Source organism: Arctopsyche grandis, chromosome 6 (genome assembly GCF_051622035.1).
Source record: "Arctopsyche grandis isolate Sample6627 chromosome 6, ASM5162203v2, whole genome shotgun sequence".
In the NCBI taxonomy this organism is placed as follows: Eukaryota; Metazoa; Arthropoda; class Insecta; order Trichoptera; family Hydropsychidae; genus Arctopsyche; species Arctopsyche grandis.
In genome coordinates, this window is record NC_135360.1 from 18,933,159 (window position 1) to 18,953,013 (window position 19,855).

A 19,855-nucleotide genomic window follows, 5' to 3' on the forward strand; every position below is an offset into this window, starting at 1 on the left:
AACGTCGAATTTGCGCCCATATGCCGATATATGTTTTCATGGGGTTTGCTGCAAATGATTGCAAACCACCAGCCTGCATGCTCTTTCGATTGCATTTTAACTGTTTGAATTTCAGCATGTACGAAAGACGAGATATTCACGGGGTTGCGCCATTGATGTATAATACACATAGATGGTTTTAATAGTTTTAATATGATTTATACAAATGATGATAAAATTAAAGAGTGGCCGTTTTTAGTTTGCACACAGGTGACCGAACTCCTATGTGCGGTCCTGAACTATCCACACTAACTAGAACTCGAGTGCCGGATATTCGCAATTTTTGTGGCAACGATTATTGTGTGCGCGATCGCAATGTGCAAAATAATCCGCTTACCCTCGCATACGCATGTAATCGCACTGCCCCCACATATATAATATGTGATATTATTGCGTTTAAATATAAGATAGTTAACATTGCGTTTTTTAATTTTTTTGGTGCGAAAATGTATGGAATTTTGCAAACAAACCATTATAATTTAACAGAAAATGCATATGAATCGATAGCAAAGATTCAATGGTAAGTGTTAAAAAGCAGAAAGCAACGTCTTTTATAAGCACAAAGTTTAGTTATAATGACAATTTATTTTGCTACCAAAATTTGTCAACGTGAAGAGCAGGCAATTTTTTTTTGCAATTTGCCCAATTATTAAATATAATGATTAAAGTTTTTTTGTTACTTTAACAGAATTTTCATGAATGAATGAAACATTAAATTAATAGAATGTCGGGCTAATGATATTGAGAATCTGAGAATAGCTGTCAAACGATGAGGGATATGGCCGCATTTGTAGCGTGGTGTGGTGTTAAGTTCGGTGGTGTGGTGGTGTAGCGGTGGGCCTGCGGGCTGTCAGGGGTGCTCCGCCCTCCGATGGTGCCCCCAGTTTCGTTCCCTTGACCTACATCTCTTTTTCCCTTTCACCAACTGCTGATCATACGATCTTCGGTATTTATCAATATTGTATTACTAGTTTTCTTACTTGCATTTAAAATATTTATTTCCTTCTATCATTGATTTCATTTCGTGTTTCATTATTTGGTCCTTATTTTGAAGGTTTTCAATAATCATATATCTATATATTTATGTTATTACACATGTTTTTAATGTAAAGATGTGTCGAGTACAAAGATAATTCCTGCTTAAAAATGTATTAATATTTTTCAGGGAATGAGCGACCAGCAAATGCAAAATTTTCATGTAAATAATCAAAGCTATAATATTGTGAATACTCATCAAATAGATTTTCAACACAAAAATGGGGGAACGCTGCAGACTAACTTTAACAAAACATGTGATAGATCAGAGCAGAATAGTCATGAACCTTTTCATATTAAAACTGAATTGGACGATAAGATAAATTGGAATAATCAACAAAATTATGTTGACAATGAAAACAACATGAATCCAGGTGATTAGTTTTTTAACGTAATTAATTTATTTTTAAGTGTCATTGGATGTTTTTAGTAACGTAATATTATTTTACTATTACAGATAGCATATCTTCTGTACAGTCAAATATCTACAACAACCCGTTGTTTTATCAAAATAATTTTCAAACAATGTTCCCATTGGATTTTTATGGCCGTCACCACCAAGCCCTAGCGAATTCGTTCCTATCCTCATATTCAAATGCAAACAATCCAAATCTTATGGTTCAACAGTATCTTCAACAATGTACACCGCAACAGATGTTAAACAATTATAACACGTTAAAAGAATCAAATTCGAATAATCATCCACATTTCATAAATATGAAAAATGTCGAAAATGTACCTTCAAATCCTACTAATAATAATTCACATCAAAATTTAGCCCCAAAATTCAATCACATAGAAAATACAATTGATTTAACTTACGAAAATTCTGATAAATTTCAACGGACCTATCACAATGGTTGTGAAAGTAAAACAATGTTAAACTTGTGTAATTCGCCGAAGGTGACCAATCCCGTTCTTCAAAATCCAACACCTTACAGTAACGGTGAACCTCCCCACGATGCGTTTGTAAATAAAAATGAAAACATACCTCAAAATGAGTCTTGCAATCGTCGTGAACCATCAAAAGTCAAGGTTGAGGGGTCGAGTGACAAAACGAATCAATATCCGATCACGACTGGTTCTAGTCAATCGAATTTACCGCACGACAACCAGAATGTGAATTCAGAAAATGAGGTAAAAGCAAGATACTCTTGTGATACTTGCTCTTACGCTTGTCAATCTCCGGCGATATTGAAAATACATGAGCGTGTACACTCGGGGGAGAAACCGTTTGCTTGCTCGTACTGTGATTATAAATCTGGACAGAAGAACAACATTGCCAAGCACGTCCTTGTTCACATGAAGAAGAAACCTTATCGGTGCCAATATTGCGATTACAGATGTGCCCAGAAGAATAATTTAATTGTGCATGAAAGGACTCATACAGGTGTGAAACCATTTGCGTGTACATTTTGTGAGTACAAAACTGTGCAGAAGCCCAACCTCGTGAAACACATGTATCTGCACACAAACGAAAAACCGTTTGCCTGTGATATGTGCGACTATCGATGTGTACAAAAAACGAACCTTACAAAGCACAAACAGAAGCACACCATGGAGAAACCGTTCGAATGCACCGATTGCGACTATAGAAGCTCTCAAAAGTCCAACTTGAACAAACATCAATTGATACATGCCAAAAATAAGACAGTGCAGTGTGAACAGTGTCCATATAAATGCTTACATGTCGAAGATTTAGAAAAACACAGACAATCTAAACACGGTGTAACTAAGCGAGAAGCTTCCGAAGAAGCTGTCCCCGGTATGCTTCACAATGGTGTAAACTTGTACAATAGTCACCCAGACAATTCACAATACAGTATGATAAACGCATCGAGTATAAAATGTGAAAGCAGTGGTGTTACTTTTTAAAATGTTTTTATTTTAAGAGTTTGATACTTTTAAACTTAATTGTTCAGCGAAGCTAATTGTAAATTTTAACTACACATACATATACATATGTAGGTTAATGTTTTATATGACAAAAAAACCTGGCTTTAAATCAATGTACAAAATTTGCTTCGCTGTTCAATTCTCCGTTTGAATTAAAATGCTTGTAAAGTTGGCCATTCTTATATAAGCCTTAGATGTTCATAATTTTTAAATCGGTTGTGTAGATATTTTCTGCCCAAAAAAAAAACATTGGAAGTGATTCATTATGTGTAGTAAATTCAACAGTAGAAGATATCTGATGAGTATTGTATTATGTATAAATATTTTATATGTAATCGAGTTCATAGTATATGTTCTTTTTTTGGAATTGTTGGTTTTTTTTTTTGTTGTATAACAGCAATATTCTTTTGAAATTTCATTTAAGCTTTAAATTAGAATCTCATTTTATTTTATTATATTGTCATTGTGTTCAATTGTAATAAAATTTAAATCAAATTGAAATTGTTTGTTGATTTTATTAACATTGCAAAGTTGTCTAATTGTAGGCTTTCTACTTTTATTTATTTTTTATATTTTATTTAATTGATATTCATTTTTTATTAAATTGTGTTAGCATCAAAATAATTCTTGATGAATTGACAAATAAAGTAACATATTTTCAAGTAATGTATTTATATATAAAAAAATATTCAGTACATTTCATTTTATTTGATTTGTTAGAACAATTTTCAAATTCAATCATAATATTGTTACATTACTATGGATGAAAAAACAATGTTGTTCAATTAAAATACTATCTATAATTTTGTCTTTTATTTGAAAATACAGGGAACACAGAATATAAATTTGATTTTTATTTTTCATTAAGTTTAAAAAAAGCAAACGATTAATATATTTACGTGAAAACGTGCCTTTCAAGATACGCAATATTTGTAATTTTAGACACTTTTATTTTATATTGATTTTGGAGATCAAGCAAACGTTTTGTTTAAATTTATAGATTAAAATTACTAAGGTAATGGGATAGATAAACATGCAAAAATCATCTTTATGGTAGGAACAACACTAACACAAATCAGTATAAAAATACTTAATAAATTCTACAAACTAAATATGTTTATTACAAAAATATCATCAGCCTTAATGTTTGAAAATCGAAAATTTGACCATTAAAATCGCCATTTTATGATTATCACAACACTTTGCTATCACAATAATAGTCATCTGCCAGAGATGATAATATAGGTATATGGAAAAAGTATCATATAAATGTGGAAATATCTATTTCAGATAGATATTCTTGTATAAAAACTCCTCCACCGCGAAAGATTCGGGTAGATTCTGCCTTCTGAAGGGTGTTTAGGTTGTATCGAAGAGCAAGTATTCCTTGAGTGTTTTAGGCAGTTCAAGTTCGTCGATGATATCTGGTAGCAGCATACCGATGAGGTTTCGGAAGAAGAGCCTCAATTGCATTTTTAATGCGAGCGGTTTCGATGCCTTCTCAATTAAAGCGGCCTTTTGTTCAGGACTAACCACATTGTTTCTTCTTATCATGCACATATCGAAAGACTGGGCAGCTTCTAGCAGAGCGTAAAATATGTGTTCTTTACCTGAACCGACAACGTTATGCAGAGAATTGAGAATTCCATCCGGATCTCTGAACTGTGTCTTCATTATGACCTGAAAAAAATTAAGGTATGAAATATCAAACTGTCATAGAAATTAAAGTTAGCCAAGAAAATTTGATTTAATCTGTTTGTCAGATAATAGTTATTTATGTTAGTACTAACTCGAGCTCCATGTTTCAGCAATAAATTCACTATTTCAGCGTCAGGCTCTGCATTACTTGCCAAATATTCTGCCAACACAGGTCTTAACTGAGATCCAAGATCTTCAGCATCATTGTACACGCGCAAATTTGGGTTTGCTCCTTTGTCCAACAGCATCTGTAAATATGGCAACAATTAAATGCTGAACAGACTGCCAAAAATTCTTAAACATATTATAATATTGATGGTATATATACTTTAAGTATTTCCATGCGATGGTTAATACTGTCGGAGCAAGCCACATGTAGCGGCGAACCAATAATGTTGCTAGCATAGTTAACGTTAGCTCCTGTAATCAAAATATAATGTAAATAATCATACATTAAAATGATATTAACGATAAAATATAGAATTCACATACCGTTTTCAAGCAAAAGTTTAATGATGGGAATGTCTCCTTTCAAAATTGCTAAATCAAGAGGACTCGGCTTGCAAACATCTTCTGAATCATAGTTTAGCCTTGCGCCTTGTTTAATCATGAGATTCACTATAGTTTGATTACCTAGAATTGTATATTTTACTGTTAAATCATTCTAGAATATATAAACATCAGTGATATATATTATCAATTTATAATTTGATATACCCGAAAGAACAGCATAGTGCAAAACGGTTCTGAAGTCGTGTCTTGCATCTGTCATTGCGTTTACATCTGCACCATGACTCAAAAGCATCAATACTGCATCCATTCCCTGTAACATTTCAGATGCATTCATGTATATTCGTTTTAATCATCATAATAGGATGATGTTTTTATGCAGTTCAGAATTTACCTGACTGAATCGGGCAGCCTTCATCAAAGGTGTCATTCCGGATCTGTCACGCGAATCTGGATTTGCACCGAAAGTCAACAATAATTCCAAATACTCTGGATCACTCACTAAATTGATTTCGGAGCCGAAAAAATAACGCTTATTCGGATCAGCTCCGTGCTCCAACAACTTGCGAGCAATATCCTATACAAACATGAATTAATTAATATTTTTGTTTCTCAATACTATGAATTAATTAAGAATATAATATCAACCATGTGTTTGTTTCTAATAGCCAATCTAAGTGGTTCGTCGCATAAAGTCGTGCGAGGAAATTCTTCATCTGTATCCGGACGATAATCGACAGCTGCACCACTGCTCAGAAGTAAGTCTACTAATTCTGAATATCTGTAAAATAAAATTTAACCGATTATTATTACAAATAACAGCATTTCGATGTGATAAATTCAATTAGATACGGAAAGTATGGCCTAAATTCATTTGATATGTTATTTTTTTAACAATTTCGTAAAAATTTAAGTAACATTATATTATATTATGTACTAGCTGAACCCGGTATGCGTTGCAATGCCACAATAACGCATGCAATTCCCGTTCCCCTTCCCGTCCTCGGTCCCATTCCCATTTGTCGGAAAAACGCAGGCAGCGAACACGTTAGTCCGTGACGCGAAAACATTTTAAATTATAGCGTTGCAATGACACTCATTCCGGTTTTTACCCGTTTTTTTTCACAGTAATCTTCCCGGACATGCATACAACAAATACTGAAAGTTCTATCGAAATCGGTTCAGTGGTTTATTTTTATATTTATATGAAGCCTATTCGAGACACACACACAGACAGACATTCATTTTTATTATATTATATCACTATGGACAATTTTGTGTTTTTAGATTTTCTTTCCCCTCCTCCCTCTCCCGAATATTAATTAAAAACCAAACCTCATTGATAATTATTTAGTTTAAGTAATGAATATGGATATTATAATTTATCACTTGAACCAAATCACTAGGTGCATAATAACTGGATGTATCACTTTGACCTTAAGATACAATATCTTATGCTTTGACCTTTTAATATACATATTTATATCATTCTAATAATTTCATTATTAATATCAGTTGTAATACTTATGTAGGTAATCCTAGTTACATATATATTATATAAAGTAAGGCTTACATACATATTAGAAATCAATGATTTTTGTGGAAGTTTGTTTAAAACTATATTTACCCATGCTCAGCTGATAAATGAAGTGCACTGTAGCCGCAGTCATCTCGTGCATTGACGTCACATCCCCGTACCAAAAGAAGCCTAGTCGCTTCAACATACCGTTGCCAAATCGCATAATGCAGTGGTCTCAATCCTTGGGTGACAGGCTCATTCACCTGAAATAAGTTTAAAATATGTGTTCTTAAAATACATATGTTTATAAATACTTAAATGTTAACATATTTTGAAATGAGTACTTACTTTAGCTCCACACGCCAAGAGAATCCTAATCTCGTCCAAAGGCACCATTCGGATGATGGAATCTGCGAGTTCCCTCTGCAGAGGATTGGTTGTGATGCACTCGGTAGGCATTTTGATGTTTGTCTAAATCGCAGTATCAGTCAGTCTGTAGACAATACCAATGTATTCATTAGTTAAAGAAGAAAAGCAAACAATTGACGACTGAAAGGTTTGAAGCTTAAAGCTTGATAGAAGTCTATCTGGAAAAAGAAGTCTATATTGCAGACCCATCTGGACTATGTATATCAAAATTCAAATTATCGTTGAAATTTTTACAATCTTATCTGATTTTATTATTTAAATAGTTCTATAAAAAACATCATCTTATTCGACACTATTTTCATTTACAATGAATTTTTAGAGTATTATTTTTTGGAATTGGGTGTATATATTGTAAGAGTTCATAAATCAACAATATAATCCAAATGAATACTACATACGTAACAAGTTATGTGTGGATTACGATATATCTGGCATACGTTTGAAACAGGATATAATATCGTCAACTGAACCACATGTTATTGTATCACTTTCGTTTTCAAAACATATACTTCTTGCCAAATGGAAGAGATCAGTAAACGTGCCAGTGTGCCAATAGTTTTTTTTTTTTTTTTTTTTTTTTTTCTCTCTGAATGATGTATTATTTTCCTTTTGTTACTTTTTTTTGTAATTTTATTTTACCATGTTTTCTGCTTTTGCTTTTTTCCTTTATTTACAGTTTACTTGTTTTTATATCATGTTTTTATATATTTTTCAAATGTAGGCCATTGTGGCGCATTAGGTTCTTCCTGTAATGCCACAATGGTCCAAAACTATTAAATAAATAAATAAATAAATAAATAAATAAATAGTTTACCTTGACAACATTCAAAGTCATTCAGTCGTGATGACACTGCTTATCATCATCGCTTAAACCGTATGATCAGCCAAATTAGACGTGGACCACCCTTTGTGACCATATTTTAACAAATGTACTTTGAGCTAGTCGATCAGTTGCAACATTGACCTGATTATCTTGCACGTCACCGACACATTTCACCATTGAAAAATTTTGATAAACCAAATAAATAAATTTTTAATTGTATGAAACGTTTATATTAATATGAAAGGCTGATTATAATAAGAAAACAATCGAAGCAGTTAAGGAAATAAATTTATTCGGGTTTGGTAATTTCAAAATGTGTAAAATTTATATAAATTTTTTCAAGTGTATTGGATATATACATAGTCTATAGAATATATACATATATGTATATATAGTGAAGTTTTTGCAACTAATTTATGAATTAGCTTGTGGTCAGTGTTCTTAATCGAAAATATATGCACATTTAGTATGTACATACATAAACATTTAAGCTTCAGAAGAGTATAAGGATATTATTTTGCACTTGGCAATGTTTCAAAATTTTTTCAAATACGCAGACAGACACAGAACTATGCATGTGATCAACGACAGAGAAATATGTACCTGTCAAAAGTGTAAGACACTGATGTTTTTTAAAGATAATCAAATAAAATAATTATATTTATATCCGAAAGACAATAAAGGTAATTTAATTTATAAATTCTTATTACATATATTATTAAAACATAATCCTACATACATACTTATATGTTGTGTACTAATCTTTGTATATATTTATATATGTGCATAATAGTATATTATTTTAATATGTATTATGTACATATGTACATATGTGTACACTGCGTGCTGTTATGGTATATATTATAATTATGTTCATAAGTCATGACAGTAGCCAGATTCGATTCAAATATAGATCTCTGAGAACTTTCACAAAGGATCTGAAAATATCACCAGACGGGGTCAAGAGTCTGCCGTGACAATGAACTTCTAATTTCGTCTTACTTAAGCATAAATAGCAGAATCATTATATATGGGCTTTAAATTAATATTTATTATTAATAAAATTAAAAAGGTACTATGGACGCACAAAGGAATTGTAAGTGAATATTAACGTATAGTATGTATATACATATGTACATAGGACACATCGCGTGGGTCAGTATTTCATGAAATTTCCACGGAAAAAATATCCCAGCCAAAATTTTTCTTCCTCTTGGAAGCTTTCCATAAATGTCTATTAAAATTTTCCACAAAATACTAATTTGCTTCCACGATTTTCGCAGAATTTGTGAAAAAAATTTAAAAGTCATTATTTGACATAAAATAACATAAAATGTCAATTCTCAATGAAATAGTCGTATGTATGTATGTACATATATACATACATGTTTACATTAAATGGCTTTCGTTAGTTGCAATCATCATAACGTATCAATTTTCTTTTCGGAAATATTAATCAATAAAATTAATATCTAATCCTACATGCTATGTCGTGATGTTTGTCGTATATATTTTTTCATTTATAAACCAATAATTGTCATAAAAATACAAATGACTTTGTATTTCAAAAGAATCACTTGGGTGGAGTAACTTCTTTGAATATACCGATGTATTTAACTACCTGAAAAATTAATGAATCTGCATAGTTAATAAATATGTGGAAGCAATGGTACTACAGAATCGATTAAAATCGATACAGATTCTACCATTAGGTACATTTAGAGTGATGACTGATGACTAAGGGCGAAAACACAGCAAGGAACGTGGCACGTGGTTTTTTTTAGATACTTTTAAACATGCACACGACGTGCTGTTCTTCCCTGTGTAATTTCGCCCTAAAGGTCGACTAGTCATCAGTAAAGCCCGGACCCAGAGGGTGCCGCGTATTGCTCAATTGTTTTAAATGCACTGTTAAAGGTTCGCCGAACGTTTTTTTTTTGGACTCTAGCTTTGTAAATAGAGCTGAACCGCCCCGATTCAGATCAGTGCAGTGGTCATAAAAAAGGGGGCACTATTATTAATTTCTTAGAATAACCATGTGTTTTTGCTGTCTTGAACACCAATGGAACGGTCTATTGTTATTTGCAATTGCACCGAACCTAAACCTAAGTCTAGTGATGATTAGACTTCGCCGTTGGCTTGGTGCTTTTTAAATAACAATAGACCTCTTCCATTAGTTAACAAAGCAAAATAACAAAAAAGGGAATGGTTGACAATAGTGAACCACTTTTTTTGTTGCAAAAAGAATCGTCCCATCGCCGATGTTTGGTGATGATTATAAATTTTAGCCATTTTGTGATAAAGTTTAAACTTATAAACTTATAAAAATTAAATTTTAACTTATAAAAAACATAATGGTAAATGAGAATCACCATTTTTCAATGTTTATTTTGAATATATTTGTTTTGAATCGGCTCAGACACGGGAAACCCCCCTTGTGTCTGTCGAGCACGTGAGCAGTGGTAAACAACTCAGGTGCGTATTATTTTTGCGTCTTGAAAATAGCATTATTTTCGCGCGGCGCAATTTATTGCAACTTTCTCAATGTTGATACAAAAATGAAAATATTTTGTAAATAAAAACTGAAACTATGTACGTCACCGCAATTGACTACTTGGCGGATAAAAAAAATGCGCGTGCGCAGCTCACTTGTGTTGACGCGTTGATCAGGTGCCAAAAACGCGTCAAATCTTTGTACCACCTGGCCGTAGTCATAGATAATATCCAAGTTTTCTTTTCTTGGTCTGTTTAAACCAAGAAATAAATATATGCTGAAATTGGCTAGTGCAGAAGCCGACAAGATAACTAATGACTGCTGTTTATCTTCCAACTTGTAAAATGGAACATTTATATTTTACTTCCGTGTTTGTATTGGTACACTTGTAGTCCTATATAAAGGTCAATGGTCATATTGCGTCCGATTGGCGTTCATATTTTTGACGAATATACCGTTGAAATAAAAAATGATATGCTTTTACAAAACAAAAAGTAAAAAAAAGACAGAAACCAACGTTTTAGTTAGGTGCGAATACTTTAAGAATGTTTTTGATTTATTTTGAAAATATGTACTTTTATAGTATTTAATGTGCCCACATTTTTATGTTGTCATATACATAGGTATATGTATGTATATTGCTGTATATTTTACCAACTTATACACAGGGTCGTCATTTCAACTTTTTCCAGGGGGGGCACGAGTTGGCTTTTTGGAAAAAGTTTCTGAACGACATGTTTTAACGTGATGCAATATCTGCTGGTCCAATTTTTTAGTAAAAGAATAATCAATTTGATTGAGATTCATAGTATTTCAAATGACATGCATGTTCCTGGCATGGGGAAATTTAGGGTGGGCACATGCCCCCCCCCCCTAAATATTCAAATGCCGTGTCAGCTTATAAATAATAAATTAAATCATCTTTGTAAACCGAATCTGTTTTTTTTTTTAAATAAGACTGGATAAGTTAACTTAGTAAGAATATTAAAAAAGCCTAATATATCAAAAGATGAACAATATTTACATAATATAATAATATGAGGGGAAGTAAAGACAATTAAATATATGTAGATCTGCAATATCTATGTTCATGTTCATATATTAAAATCGAAAGTTTTATTGACGCCCACGCTGAATTTCCCGCGTGTCGTCGATCTTCTACAAAGGAAATAAGAGCACGCATTTGAGCCATGTGCTCGCTACGCAGTGTTTACTGTTTACATATTTTGGCACGATGCTTTTCTAGATCGCGAATTCGAAAACGCAATAGATATTTATGCGCTTCTGGAAAAAGATAAAAACAAAAACATCACTGGTCACGAGGTCCGCCTCACGGAAACCGGCACGTGGAAACGACACATGGGAAAAACCGTGCACAAAGTCTGTACTCTTGCCAAACGCATAATAAAATCATCGCTACAAATTCTCCAAATGTCTTATGTTTTCCTTTGTTCATATGAAATTAAACAAGATACTTGTATTATATTATTAAAATAGGTTTATCAATTTGATAATTTAAATTTCTCTCAAAGAAATCAAATCATATAAAAAAATAATTTTGTGATTTGTCAATAATTCATATAATATAATATATAATTTTATTATATAATATATAATTTTAATATATAATATATAATTTTAATATATAATTTTAATATATAATATATAATTTTAATATATAATATATAATTTTGTTATGTAATTAAGTACGTATTAAATTAAAACAGTAGTATGTATTAAAATTAGCTTACTAGCTAAAACTGTATAAATCTAATGTATAATTTCGAAAGAGACTTTGTATGTAAGTGTTTTTGGTTGGGAACATCGAAAACAAAACAAAGTTTCTATGACGACGATTCGATATATTTTTTTTCGATTCAAATAAATTCAATAAAAAAACAAATGAATATTAACTATTAGATTCGCCATGTTTAAGCTGTTTACATTACAAACATTGAGCGAAGCCGGGTAAAACAACTAGTAAATAATAAAAGGCAACGTCTTTTGTATACCCAAAATTGATCAATGTTAATATAATTAAAATTGTATGAAGCAATTTAGTCGTGGATTTTATTGAAAGGAACATACGAAACAAATAAATCATTTCATGATTTTACAGCTATTTTTAAATATTAATTAGATTTTAATTTAAAAAAAGTTTATTGTAGTAAAATAATACAGACAGGTATATACATATATATGTAGAGTAATAAAGAATAAGTATATGGATAATATTTACCTGATAATAGGTTTTCTATCTTGATCCTAGAAATATCCCCACTGGCAGAAATCGCATAAACTTTTAGCCGCTCAATAGGACTACGATTTTTTGAAAAAGACCGTTATTTCTGCAAGAACAATTTGAATGTTATTTTCCCTTTTATTTATTTAACTTAATTTTTATTACAAATTAAGTTAAACTTAATTACACATACATAGTGCGAAGTTTTCTTTTTGAAAATATTTTTAACACAAAGATTTTAAAATTTATTTACATATGTGAAAAATAAAATTGACATTTATATAATAATCAAGCAAATGGATTCCTCTCCGTCAAAAGAAAAGAGAGGCACAAAGTTTTACGGAATGATTTTAAATGATTTTAAAGTTGCAACTGAAAAGAACCTTTCACTGGACAGTCTCTTTGTTGATTTCGCACTTCCTCACTTGAGGCTTTTGAAGCCGTCTGGCTTTTCAGCCGCCTGAGACTCGACTGACGGAATCAAAGCTTTTGAGCCGATCACACCCGAGTTTGGCTTGTCTCCAAGATGGCGTTGCGCCAAGTACGAAGATCAACAGCTGAATAGAACAACGTTCGTTGTGTACGCGTTGGAGAGTGCAACGTACAAGTAGCGAAACTCGTGCGTCGAAATTTATACCCCTTTTGTTCGGACTAAGTCACTGAACAATGATTTTGGTCTTGGAGGTCGACATCCCCCTTGAGCGCAGTTGGACAATGGCCGACAATGTGGTGCACTTGACCCCTTACATTTGTCAAAGTAGATTCTCGTGTACATATGTTATTGCACTACCACGTTGTTTTCCTGTTTAAAAAATTGCGTTTTATTATTTATTTCCAGTTTTTACAGATAAATTCCTTACACTTTTCGTGTACACATATATGTAGATAGATAGATAGACAAAAATAGTGATATTTTAGTTTAGATTATATTTAATTGTTGTATCCATAAATTTCACAAAGTTTTTTAAATAGTCTTATATGTATTAAATTTATGTACAAAAATAAATAAAATGAGGTTGAAGAGTTAAATCTGGATGATAAATTATGTGTTACGCCAGACTTTACAGTTTCTTAACCCTAAGTTCATGGACTCACAGGAAGATTCTCAAAATTTATATGTACATACTTACATAGCAACTGTATAACTCAAATGCTCAAACAGTTGCCAAGTAAAATTATAATATGTAAAATTGGACCAAATTCTCCAAATGCAGAGTTGAAGAATGAGTTCTGCATGTGTATTTTAAAGGGAAATTTTTCTACCACATTAAGAAATTGTTGATTCATTTTGAATTTTTTATGCAATTATTTTCTAGCTTTTACAGCAAAGAATTATAATTAAATTAGGCTATTTTTATGCTTAAAGGACATCGAGAGAAGAATTTACAGGTATGTATACAGATAAATGTTATAATAATAGTAGTGGCTTTAGGCGTCATATTGTTGTCAGGTGACGATTGTCCACAGACAATCCTAAATAATTTTAGCATCAGTCGTATTTGATGCTTGGTGGTCGACGTATGTCCGATAAAAACTTCTCTGGGCAAGGGCAAGTGCATCGTTAAAAATTGCACGATGCATTCAAAAACACACAATAAATAACATTATAGTATACATTTTTATAAGTAAATTGATCATTTAAGTAACATATTATTCAATTAACATCGTATATGAAAGTTTTCATGAAAGCGTTTTGGCGACAGCTAGCATACGCACACGCGTACAATATTGCGTAGTTATGGAAATGGTAGGCGTGTATTGAAACAAGAAATGTATTCCAAAGGGGCTCTTCAATTATTATAACATTTCTCTGTATGTATATGATAAAGTGAGTAGTTTTTGAGACATGATGATCTAACGTAGTTTATTAATTGTGAGTTTTGGGATGGTTTTAATTAAAAACACTTTTGTAAACTGTACAAAAATTAATTTATTAGCTTAACTTATTAATAATATCAACTTATCATACTTAGAATAATGGACTAGACATTAATAAAATTGTATTCTAAAGATTGTACGATGCCATTTACTCTCTATTCGCTATTAATTGTGCTTCATTATAAGATCTTAACATTAATTCAAAAAATTCAAATTTGTGTACCAAACAAAGCAAAAAATTAAAACAGGTGCTGAATACAACAATTTTTAATATTACTATTTTTTATTTATTGTAGTACATTAACAAATAAATAAACTTGAATAATAGCGACTAAAATTTTCAAAGGTACATGGCTTTGGCGAGTCGGATTTGAAAATCTCTATAAAGCAATTTGCCTCCTAGAGGCACTCGGTTCAAATACATATCTACTGTCATTAAACAAAGTCCTTTTCCATTCATCAAAAATCGTTCAGGCTTTAATTCTTGTATGTGGTGTTTGCAAGACATCATTGTGAGCCAGCGTGCAACATCAGCTCGATTCCAATTCCGAGGATCTAAAAATGTATTAACCAATTTAATTTTATAAAAGAATGAAAGATAACAAAGGAAGGAGAGATGTTTATACAATAATAAAGTTTATGCAAACGTTAATAAAAAAAATACCTATAGGTAAGACGTCTTCTGCAATTTTTTTCCTTCTTGATTGTTGAAAATTTTCAGGCGATCTTTTTAAAACTTCTTTTTGTGACCAATGATGTGAACTGATTAAATTTGGATGCTCTCCGCTTCTAACTAAACCAGCGCTTTCCATTTTATAATTTAAACGCAGCTTGTCTCGTGTAGGTATTGCAACTAAAAATCAAATTATATAATTAATTAAAGGGTTGCGTAATTTTCATAAGCATTTAAAGAATCGAACCCCATGATTTAATTCGAATCTTTCAATGCTAAAAATGTTTATTTTTATAGTTATGATCCGGATGCAGTAGGGGCGGATGTAGGCATCCGCCCCTTTAACAATTGACGTGATGCAACATATCCGTCGAATTTAAGTGGTCATCTGCCTTTGAAGATTACAATTGTCGAAAAAAAATGTATATCGATATTGTATAAGAAAAACATACAAATACTGCGTTGCATATATTTTTTTCTAATATAATATTCCATTAAATGTTTTGTGATTTATTTGATATTTCATTAGTACACTAGTACATTTCATTAGCATGTGCTCGAACTTCATGTCTCCAAAAATTCAATAAATAGTAAATAAATCGATTTACACCTTGGATTGTTTCAAATATGTATGTATATGTAGAAGGTGAATATTATTAATGATTTTTTAATATAAAAAGTTAAAATTTGCCGAAATTTTACAGATACTTTTTTTAAAGAATCTGTAGTATTCTTTCTAACTACATGTTCTATAATATACAAATAGTGTATGAATAATGACAAACGAGTACATACATACATATATACAAAAAAATAATTTTTTTAGCTGTGATAATTAAGTGGTGAAAAGCACCCCTATTTCAGTTGTGAATTGAGAATTATTTGTCATTGAAATGGCATCGTAAAGTAAAACCTTAAAATAGTAAATAGTAATAACGTATATTGATGACCAAAATGAGCAATATAGCAAAGTATGAATACGATCGGATAAGAGATAAAAGATATAAAAAATGAATGAAATGAAAACCATGTGAAACGTATAAGAGGTTAGTAAAAATAAACATTTGCCGTCTTTAGTTTCTTAATAATTAAATTAATCGGGCATTAAATTCTATAAAAACATTGTCAGTACATAAGGAATATATCTATCTTCAGAATCTAATATATAATTTCGAAAGAGACTTTGTATGTAAGGTTTGGGTGGTAGAAACCGTGACGTTAAATTTAATAAAAAAACATATGAATATTTAAATAAATTTAAATAAAATAAAACTATTCAAATAAATTTAATAAAATGTTTACTATTAGATTAGTCATGTTTAAGCGGTTTATATTACAAATATCGAACGAAGTCGGGTAAAACCACTAGTTAATATATAAAAGACAATTTGCAAAGCTTCAATTAGGAATTTATCAAAAATGAGAACGACTGCGGAACTGGATAATAACAGTTTTTGAAACACTTGATTGGTATAAATTTAAGTTTAAATATCCAAATTAGGCTATGGGATAAAATGTTTATCCATTAGGAAAGTCACCAAATTGGTGGATATTTTCACTATTTCAAAATTGTAGCATTAAACATTTGAAAATATTGAAAGTATTAAATTTTATTTCAAATTACGCGTTGAATGTAGGAAGGGTCAAACATCATTGATAATACCCAATCGTCCTTGTTCGCGCCCTTCGACATATGGGGTGGCCTTAAAATTGCAATTCGCGACCAAATCCACTGACGGAAAATCGTCCAGGCAATTATCGGCGACGTAATTGTAACGAGCGGATATCCGAACGTTTGGCTCAAATTTGTATGTGCTGAGCTCGCGTGAATGGAGCGGGATTCATTTCCGCGCCATTCAACACCGCATTGTTTTCTTTTTTTTGTGCATATATGTATGCCCATTGAAAGCGACATGATGCTAAATAATAATATGTCGAGGATATCCTGCTGCCTACTATTTACAAAAATACTTTGCAATTATCGCGTAGATGGCCACGTATTCTCCATACGAAAACGTAAAGGTTTATATTATACATATTATGCGTATTCATGCCTGGTGTGAAAAGGTGGACAGCTTTTAATCCGATTACGACCGGGAATACGCTATTTGATATCGCATTTAGATAAAACATAACTTATTCAATATTTTCAAATCAATTTTGATAAATTTAAAAATATTTTAGTGCAGTGATTGATCATCATAATCTTTTTTGTAATGAAAATTAATTTTATATGTATCTGTATAACACGTGGTTAGGGTTTTCTGCATTAAAATATTAATTATTAAATGAATAAACATAATTTTAAATTCTTGCTGATTGTTTAATACTTAAAAGATACAAAAATAGAGGTTTTGTTTTTTTAACACTTTCACACTTACTCAAAAACCTATATTGTAAATATCAAAAATAATTTTAATTTGTTTTATACACGTACATATTTTACCTACATTATATTTAATGTTAAAGTAATTAAGCTTTCGTTATAAAAAAAACAACCCATACAAAAACTGAAAATAATTTTTAATCTTAAACCAATTTAATTTAAAATCTTAATATTTATAAAACAATTAGCATTTTAATATTCAATTATAGATACTTCTTAAATACATGTATTTCTTAAATAGATAGTACATACGTGTTGGTTTTCAAATAATATTTCATATCGATTTTGGAAATATTACCTACGCTTTTTAATATTTATAATTTTTGCACGTACATTAAAGGTATTATTGGAAAAATATCAATGATTTTGTATAAATCAATTATTGAATCACTTTATTTTGAAATTAGTTTACACTTAGTCATTAGTAAAAAGAGTCACTTACTAGTATTTATTACGTCCCACTAATGATGCATAACTTCACTTTTTTATTAAAGGTTTTAATTATTGAATATTCCAGAAACGTTTTATAAATTGATCGATAACTACGACGAGGACAAGTAAACCCCGCAAATACCCAAACACAACTGATCGTTGTCAAATGCATTTCCTGAATGGGCAAGGTTAAGCCTACACTTCTAAAACTGTCGAAGCTGTGTTTATATTTTGTCATAATTTTAATAACTTGGATTAAGTAACTGTTTCCTGTCATTTTTTTAATTAAATATTATAAATTTAAAAATTAAAATTTTAATGTTAAAAAAATCTCACAATACCTGGTATTAACTGGTATATTATTTGTCGAATAGCTTTAAACCTACGCAAGGCAGGTAAGGCAATTCCTACGGGCGGCAAATGTTAGGGACATAGAATCTATCGTTAGGGAGCTGCAAAGCTGCTTTATTTAAGTATAATTAACATTATTTAAGTATTAAATAAAGTTACCAATAAATATTTATGTCGGAAAAAATCTTGTTCTCCATCTGTTCGACGAAAAAACGTCGAAAAGCTTCCTTAGTTATAACTTTAATTGAACACAAAAAAAATAAAGTAAAAGAATTTTATGAAATATAAGCAGGCCAGAATGACCTGTTTTGACGTAAAACATGACGTTTTTGAGTCAAAATAGGTAATTTTGACTTATATTTCATAAAATTCACAAATATTTTGGGTATTTCTTGTTTACAAATTTAAGGTACCCAAGGATGATCTTAACGACTTTTATTTTCAAAATAACGAGGAACCATTTTCTGAAAATAACACTTCCCCCATACAAACATCAATTGTGTGCGTGGCGCACTTTTTACAAGGTTTTTATTATTAGGAAGACTTCGGATTCTCATCAATCAATCAAAACATCAAAATTGACCCAAATAAACTTCAATAGTTGAATATTAAGCGCCTTTTCTTTAAATAGTAGAAAACTATTCTCGAAAAAGAGATACATGAAAAAACATACTCTTTCAAAACTTTTGTCGAGTTAAATCGATTGGTTGGAAGCACAGGAAATTGTTTAAATCAATGATTTTTATTATTTTTTATTATTATCATTTTTGTTTCTTATTTTAAATGTTTAAGCTTTTCTTTTTTTACCTATATGCGAAAATTATTAATGGTTTACGTGTTATCTTATATACATTTTATGGTATTAACCTCTTTTTGTTAATTGAATTATTAATTCATTAAATCTTTTAATAAAAGTTCTAAATGAAATTGAATTCAGGACACCGTAGTAAATAAATATGAGTGTATAATTCCATATAAACTTTGGATAAATAAACGTTGAGAACCACAGATGAATAGGTTGTAGCGGTACAGGAAATGCGTAATGGAGGGAGTCTTTGTGACAGATGACGGATGCAGGATTCTGATGCCAATTTAAGGATCTCCACACCGGAAACCAGCTTTGCGAGGAGACCAACTCCTCACTTGCATATGCATACGAGACCTAAATTTAATTGAAATACACACACACATACCTATATGTATATGCTAAATACACACATACATATATAAAATCATTCCCAACTACAGTAAAACAATTTCAATTTGAATGTTTAAGAATATTAAGAAGGGAAATTTTGACTAGAATACCAAATGTTTTAATTGCAACTTAACTGAATTACAGTGCAAAATCGTCAAACGCATCCTGTTTCAATAATAGTACGTGTCCCCAGTCACGGATTTAGCCTGGCAGGAAAAAGAAAAAGGGGCGGTTTAGTTTCAAAACAGGAAA

General features: G+C 31.0%; 3 protein-coding genes across 3 annotated transcripts; 1 reads left to right on the forward strand and 2 right to left on the reverse strand.

The window, feature by feature from the left end:
- Positions 1-823: 823 nt before the first annotated feature.
- Positions 824-3,813, forward strand: LOC143913632 (uncharacterized). The gene is made up of 3 exons (XM_077433530.1): positions 824-985; positions 1,205-1,448; positions 1,532-3,813. Exons 2-3 carry the CDS (start codon positions 1,208-1,210, stop codon positions 2,947-2,949), a joined length of 1,659 nt encoding a protein of 552 aa, XP_077289656.1. The 5' UTR covers positions 824-985; positions 1,205-1,207; the 3' UTR covers positions 2,950-3,813.
- LOC143913633 (uncharacterized) lies at positions 3,608-13,281 on the reverse strand. The gene is made up of 11 exons (XM_077433531.1): positions 13,069-13,281; positions 12,683-12,791; positions 7,046-7,190; positions 6,806-6,960; positions 5,827-5,959; positions 5,573-5,755; positions 5,386-5,491; positions 5,161-5,301; positions 4,997-5,088; positions 4,761-4,916; positions 3,608-4,650 (listed from the first exon to the last, which is right to left on the reverse strand). The coding sequence occupies exons 3-11, from the start codon at positions 7,154-7,156 to the stop codon at positions 4,330-4,332; spliced, it is 1,398 nt and encodes a 465-aa protein (XP_077289657.1). The 5' UTR covers positions 7,157-7,190; positions 12,683-12,791; positions 13,069-13,281; the 3' UTR covers positions 3,608-4,329.
- Positions 13,282-14,596: 1,315 nt separating this feature from the next.
- On the reverse strand, positions 14,597-18,208 carry edl (ETS-domain lacking). The gene is made up of 3 exons (XM_077433532.1): positions 18,065-18,208; positions 15,228-15,416; positions 14,597-15,118 (listed from the first exon to the last, which is right to left on the reverse strand). The coding sequence occupies exons 2-3, from the start codon at positions 15,373-15,375 to the stop codon at positions 14,904-14,906; spliced, it is 363 nt and encodes a 120-aa protein (XP_077289658.1). The 5' UTR covers positions 15,376-15,416; positions 18,065-18,208; the 3' UTR covers positions 14,597-14,903.
- Positions 18,209-19,855: the final 1,647 nt, after the last annotated feature.